General features: G+C 44.8%; 2 protein-coding genes across 2 annotated transcripts; both read right to left on the reverse strand.

Moving 5' to 3' along the window:
* Positions 1–1,321: 1,321 nt before the first annotated feature.
* LOC131323777 (uncharacterized) lies at positions 1,322–2,834 on the reverse strand. Its single transcript, XM_058355620.1, has 4 exons — positions 2,327–2,834; positions 2,147–2,215; positions 1,612–2,097; positions 1,322–1,509 (listed from the first exon to the last, which is right to left on the reverse strand). Exons 1-4 carry the CDS (start codon positions 2,832–2,834, stop codon positions 1,322–1,324), a joined length of 1,251 nt encoding a protein of 416 aa, XP_058211603.1.
* Positions 2,835–4,122: 1,288 nt separating this feature from the next.
* On the reverse strand, positions 4,123–5,641 carry LOC131323779 (uncharacterized). The gene is made up of 2 exons (XM_058355621.1): positions 4,963–5,641; positions 4,123–4,865 (listed from the first exon to the last, which is right to left on the reverse strand). The coding sequence occupies exons 1-2, from the start codon at positions 5,639–5,641 to the stop codon at positions 4,123–4,125; spliced, it is 1,422 nt and encodes a 473-aa protein (XP_058211604.1).
* Positions 5,642–15,319: the final 9,678 nt, after the last annotated feature.

The following is a 15,319-nucleotide window of genomic DNA, read 5'->3' on the forward strand; positions in this document are numbered from 1 at the left end:
ACCGCCATGCTTTGGTGAATGATGACTTTTATAAAAAATTTGCAAATCTCTTTAGTTTTAACTCCTTTCGGTATATGTCTTTACTGTGACAAAATCTGCCAAGTCTTTTTGTTCGCATTGGATTCATGTGTGTGTAGCCACGTATAAGCTCCCTATCTTAGTGGATGGTCATAGTGTAAAAATGAGAATCCAGTAAGGCAAACAAATGGGTACACAATAAAATCATCAGTCATCAATACTGAAAGTGCAAGTGGTCCATCCGAGGGAAAAGACTTGGGCTGCGAGAAGCTCACCCGAGCATACTTTGTATCAATGGCTTTGAGAATTTCCTCCGAACAAACAAGCCATCGTGTGCTATGAGAATTTCGCCCGAACATACAAACAATCGTGGGCTACGAGAATTTCGCCCGAACATACAAACAATCGTGGGCTACGAGAATTTCGCCCGAACAAAAGTACCAAGGGCTACGAGAATTTCGCCCGAACAAATGAAGTGCATACCGAGCATATCGGTCACGGGGAGGAAGTACCTGCGCCGCGAGGGCATGAACCCGGGGCTAGATGAGATACCCCAGTTAAAAAGAATAATAGGAAAAACAACTGAACAAATAAAGAAACTTGCATTAAGTAAACGACGCTCAAAGGCGTATATTCCGAACAAAAATGTAAGTACAAGAGAAGAAATGAAAAATGGAGGATGCCAGTACTAGCCATGGAATTTTTGAAGTTTTTAAGCATGCTTTCCATCCATCTCAGCGAGTTTATAGACGCCATGTCCAATCTTTTCCACCACTCGGCAGGGTCCTTCATAGGGATCCTTCAGTTTGGTCAACTTTGATGCTTCGGTAACCATCCAAAGGACTAAGTCCCCAACGTTAAACGGACGAGCGCGGACATTTCGGTTGTAGCCCCTGGCTACTTCTTGCTGATACGCCGCATGCCGAAGGTTAGCATCATCACGTAGTTCTTTGGCAAAGTCTAACTCGGCCCCCACAAGAGCATTGTTATCCACAGGGTTAAAATTTTCCATTCGGGCTGTTGGAATCATAGTAGACAAGGGGAGGACAGCTTTCATGCCGTAGGCCATAGCAAATGGGGTACGGCCTGTACACCGCCGAGGGGTAGTACGATAGGCCCATAAAACGTGTGGAAGCTCTTCCACCCATTTACCGATTTTCCGGTCCAAACGGCGCTTAAACCCTCGAGTGATCATCTTGTTAGAAGCTTCGGCCTGTCCATTGCCCTGAGGATAGGCCACGGAGGAATTATGGATCGTGATGTGGCGCTTAGCATAAAAAGCTTTGATGGCGGATGCGACGAACTAGGAGCCATTGTCAGAAAGGATGGCGTAAGGTACGCCGAACCGTGAGATGATATGCTTCCAAATAAAACGTTCCACGTCGCTTGCAGTTGTCTTGACCAAAGGGGAAGCTTCAATCCACTTAGTGAACAAATCTGTGGCTGTGAGCATATACTCAAATCCTCTAGGTGCCTTTGGCATCTTGCCAACTATATCAAAAGCCCAAACCGCGAATGGCCATGGACTAGTGATCATTTTAAGGGGGAAGGCAGGCTGGTGGATGAGAGACGCCTGCTGCTGGCACCGAACACATCGCTTCACGTACTCCTTCGACTGTTTAACCATCTTCGGCCACCAATAGCCCTGCGTCAGCACACGCTGTGCAAGGGACCGTCCTCCGGAATGCGCCCCACAGCTTCCCGAGTGGAGTTCCTCCAGAACGGTCTTCACGTGGTCTTCGTGGTCGACAAGCAAATCTGGGCCAGTGAAAGTCCATCGGTAGAGGTTGTCGTTTGGATCCAGGAAAAAATTAGCTGCTCGGCAACGGAGTTTGTATGCGTCGCGTTTGTTCGGTGGTAACACCTGGTTCTTCAGATAATCAATTACCGGATCTAGTTGACTTGGACCGAGGGAAATCGCCATTACTAATTGGCATGGCTGCTCGAAGCTCGGCGTTGCGACTTTGTCAAAGACAATAATGCGACTGCCCGAGGTTCGGTAAATCGAAGCAAGACCTGCCAGGGCGTCAGCATGCATTGTGCTCCCGAGCGATCCATTCCACTTCCACTCGGCCAAATCTTCGGAACAAGGTCAATACGTGATTGACGTAAGCATTCATACGCTGACCTTTGGCTTGATAATCGTCGTTCAAGTGACCCACAATAAGCTGAGAGTCACAAAAGATGTGAATCGAATCTGCATCAAGCCGAAGAGCAAGTTAAAGGCCGACAATCAGAGCTTCATATTCCGCTTCGTTGTTCGTCGCCAGGTACCCAATCGAAACCATGCTTTCTTGCACAGTCCCACTCGGAGACACAAGGACGATGCCCGCACTAGCCCCGTGAACATTCGAGGCTCCATCGACGGTCATTCGCCAGGCGTCGCCAGAGAAGAGCCTCCATTGCCGCTTCGGTTTCTTTTGTCCCAAGGTGTACCGAGCGCGGAGGGGCTCCATGGAATGGCTACATGTTTCTTTCGAAACTTTTTCATCCTGAATCCGAGCTTCTTCCGCAGCGGTGGCCAAGGCGTTGGCTTCGTCTTGCAATCCGGGAGTGAGCTCGACAAATAAGTCGGCCAAGGCCTGACCCTTGATGGCGGTCCGAGGTTCAAACTGGATGTCAAAATTGGCCAGGTCTTGAGAGAATTTCAGGATCCGGCTTGACGTGTCCGTCTTTCGAAGGACAGCTTTGAGAGGAAACTCAGTGAGGACCACAATCCTATGTGATTGAAAGTAAGGCAAGAGGCTCATTTTAGCTGAAACGAGGGCCAATGCCAATTTCTCCATGGGCAGATACCTCGTCTGAGAGTCCGTCATCGTTTTGCTTGAGTAGAAGATTGGTTGATGCTCCATCCCCTCTTTCCGAACAAGCACTGCACTAGTAGCATGATCAGAAACAGCAAGGTAGAGATATAAATCTTCATCGGGAAGGGGCTTGACGAGCAAAGGAGCGTGGGACAGGTATTGCTTTAAGGATTGCGAAGCTTGCTCACACTCTTCGGTCCATACAAATCTGCGTCGGCTAGTCGTGATTGCTCAAAAAAACGGACGGCAAAGATCGCCCGAACGTCAGATGAAACGGTTCAGGGCAGCCACCATTCCTGTAAGTCGTTGTACCTCTTTTATAGTGGTCGGAGCTCGGAGATTTTGCACGGCCAAGATCTATGTGGGATCAGCTTCGATTCCTCGGCGGCTTACTATGTAACCAAGGAATTTCCATGAGCTTACACCAAACGCACACTTCTCACCATTGAGGCGCAGCTTTTGTCGTTTCAAAACAGCAAAGACCTCTCCCAGATCCTGAAGGTGATCCCGAGTGAACGTGCTTTTGCAAACCAGATCATCGATATAAGCTTCTAGTATTCTGCCGAGCATACCAGGAAACATCTTTGTGATGGAGCGTTGGAAGGTTGCACCTGCATTCTTCAGGCCGAACGGCACGACCTTGTAGCAGTAAGTTTCCTGAGGAGAAATAAAGGCCGTCTTCTCCTGATCTTTCAGAGCTAAAGCTATCTAATGATAGCCCCGGTATGCATCCATAAAGCTTAGGCGTTCGCATCCTGCTGTTGCGTCCACCATTTGCTCAATCCGAGGGAGGGGAAATCGATCCATAGGACAGGCATCATTGAGGTTTGTGTAGTCAACACAAACCTGTAGCTTTTTATTCTTCTTCGGCACAACCACTGGATTGGCAAGCCAAGTGGGATATAAAACTTCTCGAATAGCGCCAGCCTTTAACAATTGATCCACCTCTGTCATCACAGCTTCGACGTGTGCGGTGGACGAGCGTCAGACTTTCTGCACCACCGGCCACTTACTTGGATCGACATTCAATGCGTGCACAGCGAACGTGGGATCCACACCTGGCATTTCTTGCGGAGTCTAAGCAAATACTTCTATCTTTCGCATCAGGAAGTCATACATCTCCTTGCGTTCGGCCATGCTCAAAGAACTCCCAATTAAAAAATATCTTCCGTCACCCTCGGTGATTGAAAATCGTATTAACTAGTGGGACAGCAGTGGCTGCCACGCATTGTACTTCCATAGAGCTCCGTTTGTTTGTTACAGTGCTGATGTAGCACTTCTTTGACTGGATCTGGTCCCCTCAGAGGCTTTCCTGACGACCATTCCATCCAACAAATTTTACCACCTGGTGAAAGGTAGAAGCGACTGCCTTCATCTCGTGCAGCCAGGTTCGGTCGAGTATTACGTTGTATGGGCTGGGAGAAGCGACCACCACAAACTCGATGTCAAGAGCCCGTGATGCAGCCCGCACATGGAGAGAGATTAAGCCGAGTGGCCAAACTGGGGCCCTAGTAAAACTAACGAGAGGAGTGGATGCTGTCCGAAGTTGAGCGGGAGATAATCCGAGGCTCTGAAATGTTGAATAAAACATTACGTCCGTCGACCTTCCTTGGTTTATCAACACCCGCTGAACGGTTGACCTATCAATAGTAACAGTAACAACGAGGGCGTCCGTATGAGGGAGTTGCACACCTTTCAAGTTGTCAGACGTAAAAGTAATAGGGTTGCCGAGGCTCGAATCTTCCCGTTGTCGCTTTCCCGAAATACCGACGTTGCAAACGGGTAAAGAGGTGATGGCTCTGTCAATTTCTGAACGAAGCTCGGCTGCCCTTTCTTCAGAAACCAGTCCTTGTATAACGCTTATGAGATTGCCAATGATCGGTGGAGGCGGAGGAAGTGAACTTCGCCGAACGTCAATCCACTGATTTAGATGCCCAGCTGCTGCGAGCTCTTCTAGATACCGTTTGAAAGGTTGGCATTGTGTTGTGTAGTGGCCGCGCTCCTTGTGATATGTACACATCCCTGGTCCGCTCCCGACGGTGCCTAAGAGTACTTTGGCCAAACAAAGAATGGTAGTTTACCGATGATGTTGAGGAGTTTGTAGATAGGTTCGGTGAACGCCGTATGTTCAGCCACGTACTCGTCTGGCCATGGTTCTCTCTTCGTTTGTTGCCATGACTGTGGCTGAGGTGCTGCGGAGGTCGACCCTTGTTGGTCGGCTTGTTGGTCATTTGGCTTGAACTGCCTCCTTGCCCCCGGCGAACATTCACTACTTGCTTCTTCGGCCCAGCTGTTGCTTTGGCAGGTTCAGGAGCCTTTGGTGCATGTCGCTCGGCCATGGCCTCTTCGTGAACACAATCCTTCTCCATTATGGTCATGAGCTCTCCCATTGTCTTAGGTGGGTTACGAGAAAGGTCACGAAACATCGCCGAGGCTGGATCTAGTCCGTTCATGAACAACTCAGCCGCAACTCCTTGATCACAATCTGGGATAAGATTATAAACCTCCCAATAGCGCTCGGTATAAAGCCGTAGGGTTTCTCCTTCCGTTCTTCGCATGTTCACCAGCATAGATAATGTCTTCGGTTGAATGTTGCTGATTACAAAGCGTTTACTAAACTCCAACTCCAGCTCGTTGAAGCAAGTGATAGACTTGGGTTTCAATTGATGATACCATAACATGATTGGTTCGCTCAATGTGAGTGGGAAGATCTTGCACATGAGAGCACCGAAAAAGTTATGAAGGCTCATAGTTTGTCTGAAGCGACAAACGAACGCGACTGCGTCCTCTTTCGCCTCGTAACGTTTCAGCTTCGGCATGACGAACCGATCCGACAGACGCTCCTATTGTATAGCATCCACGAAGGGGGAAGCCTTTGCCTTCTCGAGCTTCGAGTTTTCTTCTTGAATTGGGGTTTGTGGGACAATAGGGAGAGGAACTTCAACATGCAGTTCAGAAGTCTTTCTACGTTCTCGTCGATGGTGCCGGTGATGTTCGTCTTTCTCCTTCGGCCGTTGAGTGGCTATAACCGAGGGCACACGCGCTTCATCTCTCGAGCCTGCCAAATGAGCATGCCGAGGCTCAAAACCTGGGTCGACGGGGTGATACATGGTTGGCAAGCCCGTAAAATTGATCGTACAGGACAATCGTGTTATCATGTTCCGAACGGTTTCCTCGGCCGTCTGCTTGGTGGCAGCTGCTTGAATTAACCGAGTGTCGTTCCTCATGGTGTTCGGAATTATGTCGGGATCATACCGAGTATTCGCAGTTGCTGCTGGTGTGCGTGCGCCGAGGTGGATTGTTTAGATTCACGGGCCTCTTCCCACCTCTTGGACTCGGTTGTCGTTCAGAACGAAGTTGTGCTCGGGCTGACGCGCCTCCCTTACTGGTTCCGGCTATGGAGCCTGTAGCTAAAGATCGTGAACTCTCAGCACGAATAATGCTCGTCAGCCGAGGACGTGAAGCCGTCAGTGGTTGATATCCTTGGTCAAGACGCTCGAAGACAGTTCGACGCTCGAAAACGGCGAGTTCGGTCGTTTGGGCTGGACGAGATGTTCTGCTTCATTTGCGAGGCTCCTTCGATTGGCTAGGTTCAGCGGGATGCCCATGAGTAGGTGTTACAACCATCCCTCCGTCCCGCTCCTCCAGCCGCTGTTGAAGCAAGGCAATGACCGCCGCTTGACGTTTCTGCTCCGCCAAGGCGACGTCTAATTCTGTGGGTGGAAAAGAAAGTTGGCGAGCCACGAGGGGAACCGTCCTAGCCGCTTGATGGGGCTCAAGGTTGATAGACCCATAACCCTCCAACCCGAGGGTGAAGTTCTCTGGACCCGGAGGTGAGAGGCGCTGCGTCATTTGTTCCGTTCAAACGAGAGGAGCGGACAGAATTCGAACTGGGATCGAATCAGGCCCTCTATCCGGCATAATGAACACGAAGAACACGAAGGACACCACGAAGAATGTAATCCCCAGCAGAGTCGCCAATTGTGGGGGTCGCTTTCTTTGTGGTCTTTCCTATGTAGAAGATAAGATTACCGAGCGAACTCGAGTTTATGTGCGTTCGGATGAACGTACAACATTCGGTGAAGCACCCGGGGATCCATCAATCCCTCGGAAGATTAACGATACTTCACGCCTAAGCTCATCTTTATTTACAGATGAACTGAGACAACTGGACGACGGGTTAAATAGCGTGTGAACCTGTTCCCCCCATTGGACCTTGAGAACCCTATCAACCTTCGGATATTTCGGCCCCCTACAGAAAGTGACCTGCTTCCCACATTTGGAGAAGCATTGTTAGAACAAACCTATCATGGATGCTGGTATTAAATGACATATAGGCAATGGGCAGTGGTGGGTATTTGGAAAGACTGGTGATGTGGGACTAAACCTTTGGCTGAAACTTTTCCTGAAAATCATGAGAACTCAAATCGAAAGGTGTCTGAGCTTATTGATAATGGAGTTTGGAATTTGGGTTCCATAGCCAATATTATTGACGACAAAATCAGATCTGTTATTCTTGATATCAATATTTCTATTCATCCAACCTCTCTGACCATCCTTGTTGGATGGGCACTTCCACTGGTATGTTCTCCACTACCTCTACTTCTGATTTGATCAACAAACAAGACTCTGATTTGGAGGGATGGAGCTGGTTCTGGAAATTAAAAATTCCGGCCAAATTCAAGACTTTTTTGTGGTTGATTCTGTCAAATAAATTGCGTACTAACTCTCTTAGGGCCCATTGAGGAATTGCAGAATGTGATCATTGTCCCCTTTGTAACATTGGTACTGAGGATTTAGATCTCCTTTTTCAGGAAAATGATCTAAAGCTTTGGAGCTTTGGGGACACCTTATGGGAAATCGTTTATGGAGAGTTAGATTTGATATCCCTCTTACTGGTTGGATCTCTTTTCATCTTAAATCAAAAAGAAATATTGCTAGTGGGAATGAATTGCTTTTGAGCTCTATTTTATGTGTGACTCTTTGGCAAATTTGGAAGGGTCGTAATAGAAAAAGCTTTGATAATACTGATAATATGGTTCCCATCAGCTCCAAGACAATTCTTTCATACACAAATAAGATTGTCCAGGCTTTCAAATCTTCTCTCCATAGAGGATTCACAAGACTTGTCCTGATTAAATGGGTACCTCCATGTGCGGGCAAAATCAAGCTCAACACGGATGATTGTTGGTACGAATCCAACCGAAATACAAGCTTTAGAGGACTTTTCAGGGATGTTAGATGAGATTGGATTCTGGGCTATTTTGGGAAGGTAGTGTGTGAGTCGAGCTTAAAAGCAGAAATATGGGGAATCCATGGAGGATTGACTATAATCCTAGAAAAAAGTTTGTCAGGTATCATAATTGAGTCGGATGCTCTCATTGCCATGAACCCATCAATCAAGGCCATTCGGTTAACCATACATAGAAGAACATGATCAATGAAGCATATGCTATGTTGACCAGGACAGAATTGGTGCTTACCCATATCTATAGGGAGGGTAACCAATGTGTTGACCATTTAGCGAGACTTGGTGTGGAGCAGAACGAGGAGTTGGTGGTTTCGGTGGAGAAACCATTATCGATGAGAGAACTTTGGATATGTGATCGCCTCAACCTAAGGCAGATCATTGATTAGGAAGTTGTATTGCCTAGTATTTGTGCATGTAATCTTTTAACTATGTTGGCACAGGTGTTGCTTTCTCTGTTTGTTTAATTTTTATAATAGTCAGAAGCACCAAAAAAAATGATAATTACAGCCAAGAAGATGAAGAAAAGAAGTAAGTGGTGAATGTGCACAGTTTAAGCCAAAAGGATGCACATTAAGAAATGGTAAAGTGCACAGAGTCTTGGAAGATTTTAATGGAACTGTTCCTTTCTAAGCCAATAAGGAAACCAGCCTCAGACAGTGCTGTTAAAAGACTTCCTGTACTAGCGTCTTTTCCGGTCACAATATACTCACTCGCAAAAGCCTGAAAATAAATCAATGGCGAAGCGTTCTTCAGACCCCCTATTTCAATTCTTTTTCCAAATATATTGTCAAAAGCTGTTTGATTTTTATCAAAAGGAAGATTAAAACACCTTTGGACCACTACGTGATGCATGATCGAATTTATAAGCCAAAGAAAACACCATGTTTGCATCACTGTAAATCTAACCACCAAATCAAAAAATAAGACAGTATGTTGTCACGTAGTTGAACCACAAACTGAAAACCAAAATTTTACCTGGAGAACAATAGAAATTTCAAATGTACATGCTGCAAAGTGAGAAAATCCATATCTTACATGATAATCATAGAAATGGGCAGGGTGATCCAATTGTTGAGTAGAGCCATCACAGTTGGAGATAAATTTGATGTCTGGATAGGCATGTCTAATAGCATCATAAAACCTGAGGTAAGTTCTTGCCATGTGCCCCAAAATCAATCAAAACAGATACTCCCTCCGTCCCATAATGTTTGGCATTTCAGGAATGCGTGCCATTTTTAAATTGCATATATCTTTCAATCCATAATGTTTTAGGCAATTTTTTGAACTTTGTATAATAGAACAAATTAAACTCTATCAAACAAGATCCATATTGCTTATAAAAAAATATTATGGATTAAAAGATATTGTTAATTTTTTCATAAGGCTGGAATAGTGAAAATGCCAAACATTATGAAACGGAGGGAGTACCATTTTTGAAAACCAATGAAATTTATCTCCAACTGTGATGCTATTTCAGTGCATGAAGCAAATATGAACAATTTGCTTGTGTGTAGAGCTCTATATTGTTCTCAAACAACTTATACAACTAAAAGAAACTCAATACTGTAGACACCCCAATTTGGCCTAACGATTATTTCAAGTCTCACCTTGGGGACCATCCCGATGATAAATGGATACAGTGATTGCTGATTGACTTCGCGTAAACCCATGAACTTTTGGTGAGTACTTTTAGCCACTAAGAGGACCCAATTCAGAGCCATATAGCCTTTTAGAAAGAAATACAATATCCTAGGAAAATCCATCTTTCGGCCGTAACATTGATCTCATCTCTTCAATATCATTCTTTCACCTGTGAAACATGTTGCTTGAAAATCTCCCTGGGAGATTGATTCCTCGGCAGCCAGATCGATTCTTCGGTTGCCCAATCATCCTTCGGTCGCTAGATCCTTTGTTCGACCACCAGATCGTCTATTTTCCAGATTCTGAAATGTTCGGTTGTATGTTTGATCCAATCACCAAAATCCTAGTAGCCTTTTTCCGATGCGTTCGGGCTACAAAGTAGATTTCGTTTGGAGATCTTATTTACCCTATATTCCTTATTGATTCACGCCATTTGATTGGCCGGAGTGAGTCACTAATTGCCTATATAAAGAGGCACTTAGGTTTTTGAAAATACACCACAAGAACCACAAACCACAATTCACAATCATAATCACCCTCTCTAGCCACGAAACTCTACATAAATACTCTCTCATATCCCCTCTACAAAAGCCCTAACCTTCCAAAGGCAACTGCGATCCAATGATCAAACCCCGAAATACAAATCCTAACCCTAGGGTTTTTTGGGAAGCAAATCAGTCAATCCCCTCTAATCCGAAGCAATCAAGCAACTGAAGGATCAAGGTGGTAAGGCCCACAGGCCCATGGTTTGGTCTCTTTCATGTTTTTTGTATAATAATTGTAGTGTTTTGATCTTCTGTTAATCATTTAGTTTGTTGTGAGGAAGAACATCGGCTGGGGAATCAATCCCTCAGCCGATACATCGATCCAGTGGGATCCTTTGGCTGTGACATCAATTCACCGACCGAGGGATCTGTTTTCCTGGAACAGTTTAGCTTTTTTGCTTATTCCTGATGCATGCTTTCAAATACCATTCTGGCTCACTATTAACCGTTTAAAGGCTAATAAATAAACTACATGTTTAGAATTGAACAAAACATGCATTAAATTTATGTTGAACGATTATGGGCCAGTCTTTTGACTAGGCAAAGAGATGTGCCTAACACCTTCCCCTTATTGTCCTTTTGGCTCCCGTACCCGGAATCTCTATTTGTTTTTTGTAGTTTTTATAAACTAGGTGGCGACTCTATTTTGATGATAACTGCTATCGTGTGGCGATGTTCCTAGCCACGGGAATATCCACGGTCTTGGTTTATGAAGCAAACAACCAAACAAACAAACAATGATCAATTTATATGGCGATGCCCCATTTGAGAGGTGTCTACAGTTTTTGGGGACTCTGCTGGGGATTTGAGAGCCATAACCAGAAAGTTTGACATAAGACTAATACATGCTTTATTTAATTCATTTATCATATGCATCGAACAGGCAACCTCGTTGAGTTCACCTAATATCCCGGCATGTCAGGGGCTATGTTGGAGGTTCCAGCAAACTCCATAGTCACTTGTACCTAGTGGTATATCAAAAAGGGAATCACTCGATTGCCACCTATGATGGGCTGGTAAGAGGACTGGTGCCCTTTGACAACAGAGCACCCATGAGACTACCCAAACCTTTCATATGTTAGAAAGCCATAGAACATATCAAAATAAGACATGAACCTACAGGCTAGGAACCTACTTGCACTTGTTTGTAAAAGTTCTTCCTCACACCCGTTGTACTAATATATGTTGTAAAGTTCTCTTTTGCAGGTTAAACCTTATGGACTTTTCAAACCAACAAAAAAGGGGTAAGCTAAACCAATCTAACTAAAGGAAAAATTTTCAGGTAAAAATGGATGCATCACTATTCATGTTCGATTCGCACTTTCAAATTGTCACCAAGCTGTCTGGCCTGTTCCATCTTGCTCCCAAGATTCTCAACCCTTCCAAGTACATCACTTCTGTGGATCAACCAAAGCCTACGGTGATTATCTTTGAGGATAACCACATCATGTTCACAAGAACAATCGACGATGAAGAGGTAGAGGACATAATTGAAGATGAAGGGCTTCGCAGGGTCCCAATCCATTTCTATGACTCCTATGCACCTACTGACGACTACTAGCCAATAGACAAGGTCGACAACCTCAAAGTTGAAGAAGCAAAAGAAGAAGAGTTTGTTGACAATGAGCCATTAGACAAAATATCGTTAAACCTACTCTTTGATGAGGGGTTACCAACAATGGAATAAGGGTAATCCACCCCATCAGAGATAGGTTTGGTAACTGGTGGGGATTTGTTGGCACACGAAAAGCCGATAACAACGATGAAGCAGAAGTTGAAGCTCAACTAGAAGAAGCAACGTTAGTGGCAAACCAAATGGCCCTTCAAGACTTGCATGGTGACAATGATGAAAGTGCTAATCAAGATAATAGTGAGATGCTGATGATTAACCTTGGTGAGGAAAAAGATTGCTCTGAGCTGATTGGGGATGCTGCAAAAGAGGCTTACCCAAACGGGACCGTGGAACATACTCTAAAATACAAAATAAAAAATGCTGACTCCGATCTTAGTTTCGATTCTGATTCCAACTCCGAGTCAACCCAGTCAGAGTCTAGTGTTTCATCTTTTCAAACTACTGAATTTAGTGAGGAAAACGTGGTCAAAGCACCAAGGCATGATATTTATTTTGAATTTGACTCTGACAATTTTAGCAATGAGAATGAAGATTTAGAGTATTTCACTTTGCCTATGATTAACTGTGTGGATTCTGATAATCCAATTTTTGAGGAAGAAATTCTAGAATTCATCGAGAGGGAAGAAGAGAGGCACGCTAAACCTTTTTCTGAAGAAATAATCACAGCAAACATAGGCTATGAAAACGAGCCCAAATTGGTTAAAATTGTTGCAACACTATCTTTTCAGGAAAGTGAAAAACTAATCATTTTGCTAGAAGAATACAAAGATGTTTTTGCCTGGTCTTACGAGGACATGCCTGGAATAGACCCCGAAATTGTTCAGCACAAAATTCCTCTCCATCCTGATGCAAAACTAGTTAAACAAAAACTAAAACGTATGCACCTTGATTGGGTATTAAAGATAAAAGAAGAAGTGACTAAGCAAATCAATGACGATTTTCTCATAGTCACCAAATATCCACAGTGGGTAGCCAACATCATTCTAGTACCAAAGAAAACTGGGGGAATCAGTGTCTGTGTAGATTTCCGAGGTCTCAACAAGGCCAGTCCGAAGGATGACTTTCCATTACCGCACATAGACGAACTAGTGGACAACACCGCAGGACATGCATTACTATCTTTCATGGATGGGTTTTCTGGGTATAATCAGATTCTGATGTCTCCTGAAGATAGAGAGAAGACCACCTTCACCACACCATGGGGAGCCTACTGCTACCGAGTAATGCCATTTAGGTTGAAGAATGCTAGAGCCATTTACCAAAGGATGGCGACAACACTGCTGCATGACATGATGCACAATGATGTAGAGATATATGTTGACGAATATGATAGTTAAATCAAAGGAAAAGGAAGGACATTATGAAGCACTCCGAAAGTTCTTTGAGAGGATTAGGCAATACAAGCAACATCTTAATCCTCAAAAATGCGCTTTTGGGGTAACCGCTGGAAAGTTGTTAGGATTTTTTATCACTCAAAGTGGAATCGAAGTGGACCCTTCCAAGATACAGGCTATCATGGAGATATCACCACCAAAGACAGAGAAGGAAATGAGGAGCTTTCTGGGAAAAGTACAGTTCATCAAAAGGTTCATTTGCAAACTCATAGCCACCTGCGAACCTTTCTTTAAGCTTTTGAAGAAAGATATAGATTTTGAGTGGAGTCAAGACTGCCAACAAACATTCGAAGCAATCAAAGAGTACCTTCATAATCCGCCGTGTTATCACTGCCTATCCCTGGAAAATCGTTGATTCTGTATCTCTCAATAACAGACACATCCATGGGATGTATGCTAGCACAAGAAAACGATGCCAAAGTGGAGTGTGCCATATACTACCTTAGCAAAAAAATGATGGACTATGAAACAAGGTGCACTCTATAGTGGGCCGAAATGTCTGAAGGATCATAGGGGTCGTAAGGGTGGAACCGTTGTGGACCCATCGTTCAATTGTCTCAGTTCATTTGTAAGTGAAGACACTTTATGACACGTCACCTTAGGTTTTTCCCGAAGGATAAGTAGATCCTGGGTATTTGGCCAAGCTTCATGGTGTTTTCCAAGTGTTTAGGAAAGCGTTGCATTCCAACGTCATCCATATTGTTCAGTATAATCATTCCTGTCAATGGATTAATCTTTGTTCGGTAAGGAGTCCCCTGTTTGGTGACATGCTATATCGTCCTTTACGTTCGGAGACCGCTGTTGTGGAACCTTCTAGAAGCTTCTAATGATATGTGGGTTGTCTTCTCTGATAATCGAAGTGACATCTTTGATGGATGTGACTTGTCTTACATTGACAAACGCGGCTCTGCAATCCCCAAGAAGCGGTGTGCATTAAATGACTCTGACACGTGACGTCATCCGAACGTGGCAAAGCACATGGATTGCAGAACCATCTTGTTCAGCACTCTAAATCTTTGCCTATAAATAGAAAGGTGCCCCTTCTAGGGCAAGGATCTGATTTTCACTCTGAATTACTTTCCTTTTTCTCCTAGCAAATTTCTTTCTAAACTTCTTTCTTCCATCTCCACTTACTGATTGGTTCGTCTAGCTTCTTTCCGGAGGAACACCCTTCTCCGGTTCTGCAGGTACACGAAGATCAACGTTGTTCTTCTGCGGTTCAACAAACGGAGAGAAAGGTTCAAGAAGGTCACAGAGAAATTAGCCCCCCACAATTGGCGACTTTGCTAGGGAAGTTCTACATACTTCTTCCTAGCACACAATGGATCTTGTTTCCATCCCTGATCTTATCCTCTCTTCCAAGCAAAGGATATGGCTCATCGTCTTCCGCCACCAGGTACGGGTCTCTTAACCTAGAACCTAGCCAAACTGCGAGAACCGTTCCACAAGTTTATCGACACTTTTCGTTCCCTCAAACCGAGTTAGATATCGCCTTAGCGGAGCAAAAGCGCTAACCATCAATTATAGCCTTGCTTCAGCAATGGTTGGAAGATCGGGATGGTGGCATGGTTGCTACACCTGCACACGTCCATCCTGCAGAACCAAGTCAACCGAAGAGAGTCCACAAAAGTAGCAAAAAATAACGCACTACGCAAACGACCAAACTAGTAGCATTCGAGCGTCGAACCGTCTGCGACCACCTCGAGCACAGACCTCGACTTCAGACTACTTCTTCTCATCCTAGGCTTGCAAGCGTCATTCACTCTGAAAGCTCAAGATCTTCCTCCACAAGCTCCACGGCAGGCACCAACAGGACGAGTGCTTCAGGCCGAGCACATCATCCCTCACGATGGCATTTAGGACCAAGAGATGGTAAATAACCCATGGATCTAAACAATCCACCTCGGCGCACCCATACTAGCAGTAACCCCGAACGCTTGGAAAAATCAAAACAAGTATCCGAACGTCATCATGGGGGACAGCACTCCGAAGATTCTCGTGGATATCACCGAACGACAAGCAGGGATGAACGC

Source organism: Rhododendron vialii, chromosome 4a (genome assembly GCF_030253575.1).
Source record: "Rhododendron vialii isolate Sample 1 chromosome 4a, ASM3025357v1".
Lineage (NCBI taxonomy): Eukaryota > Viridiplantae > Streptophyta > Magnoliopsida > Ericales > Ericaceae > Rhododendron > Rhododendron vialii.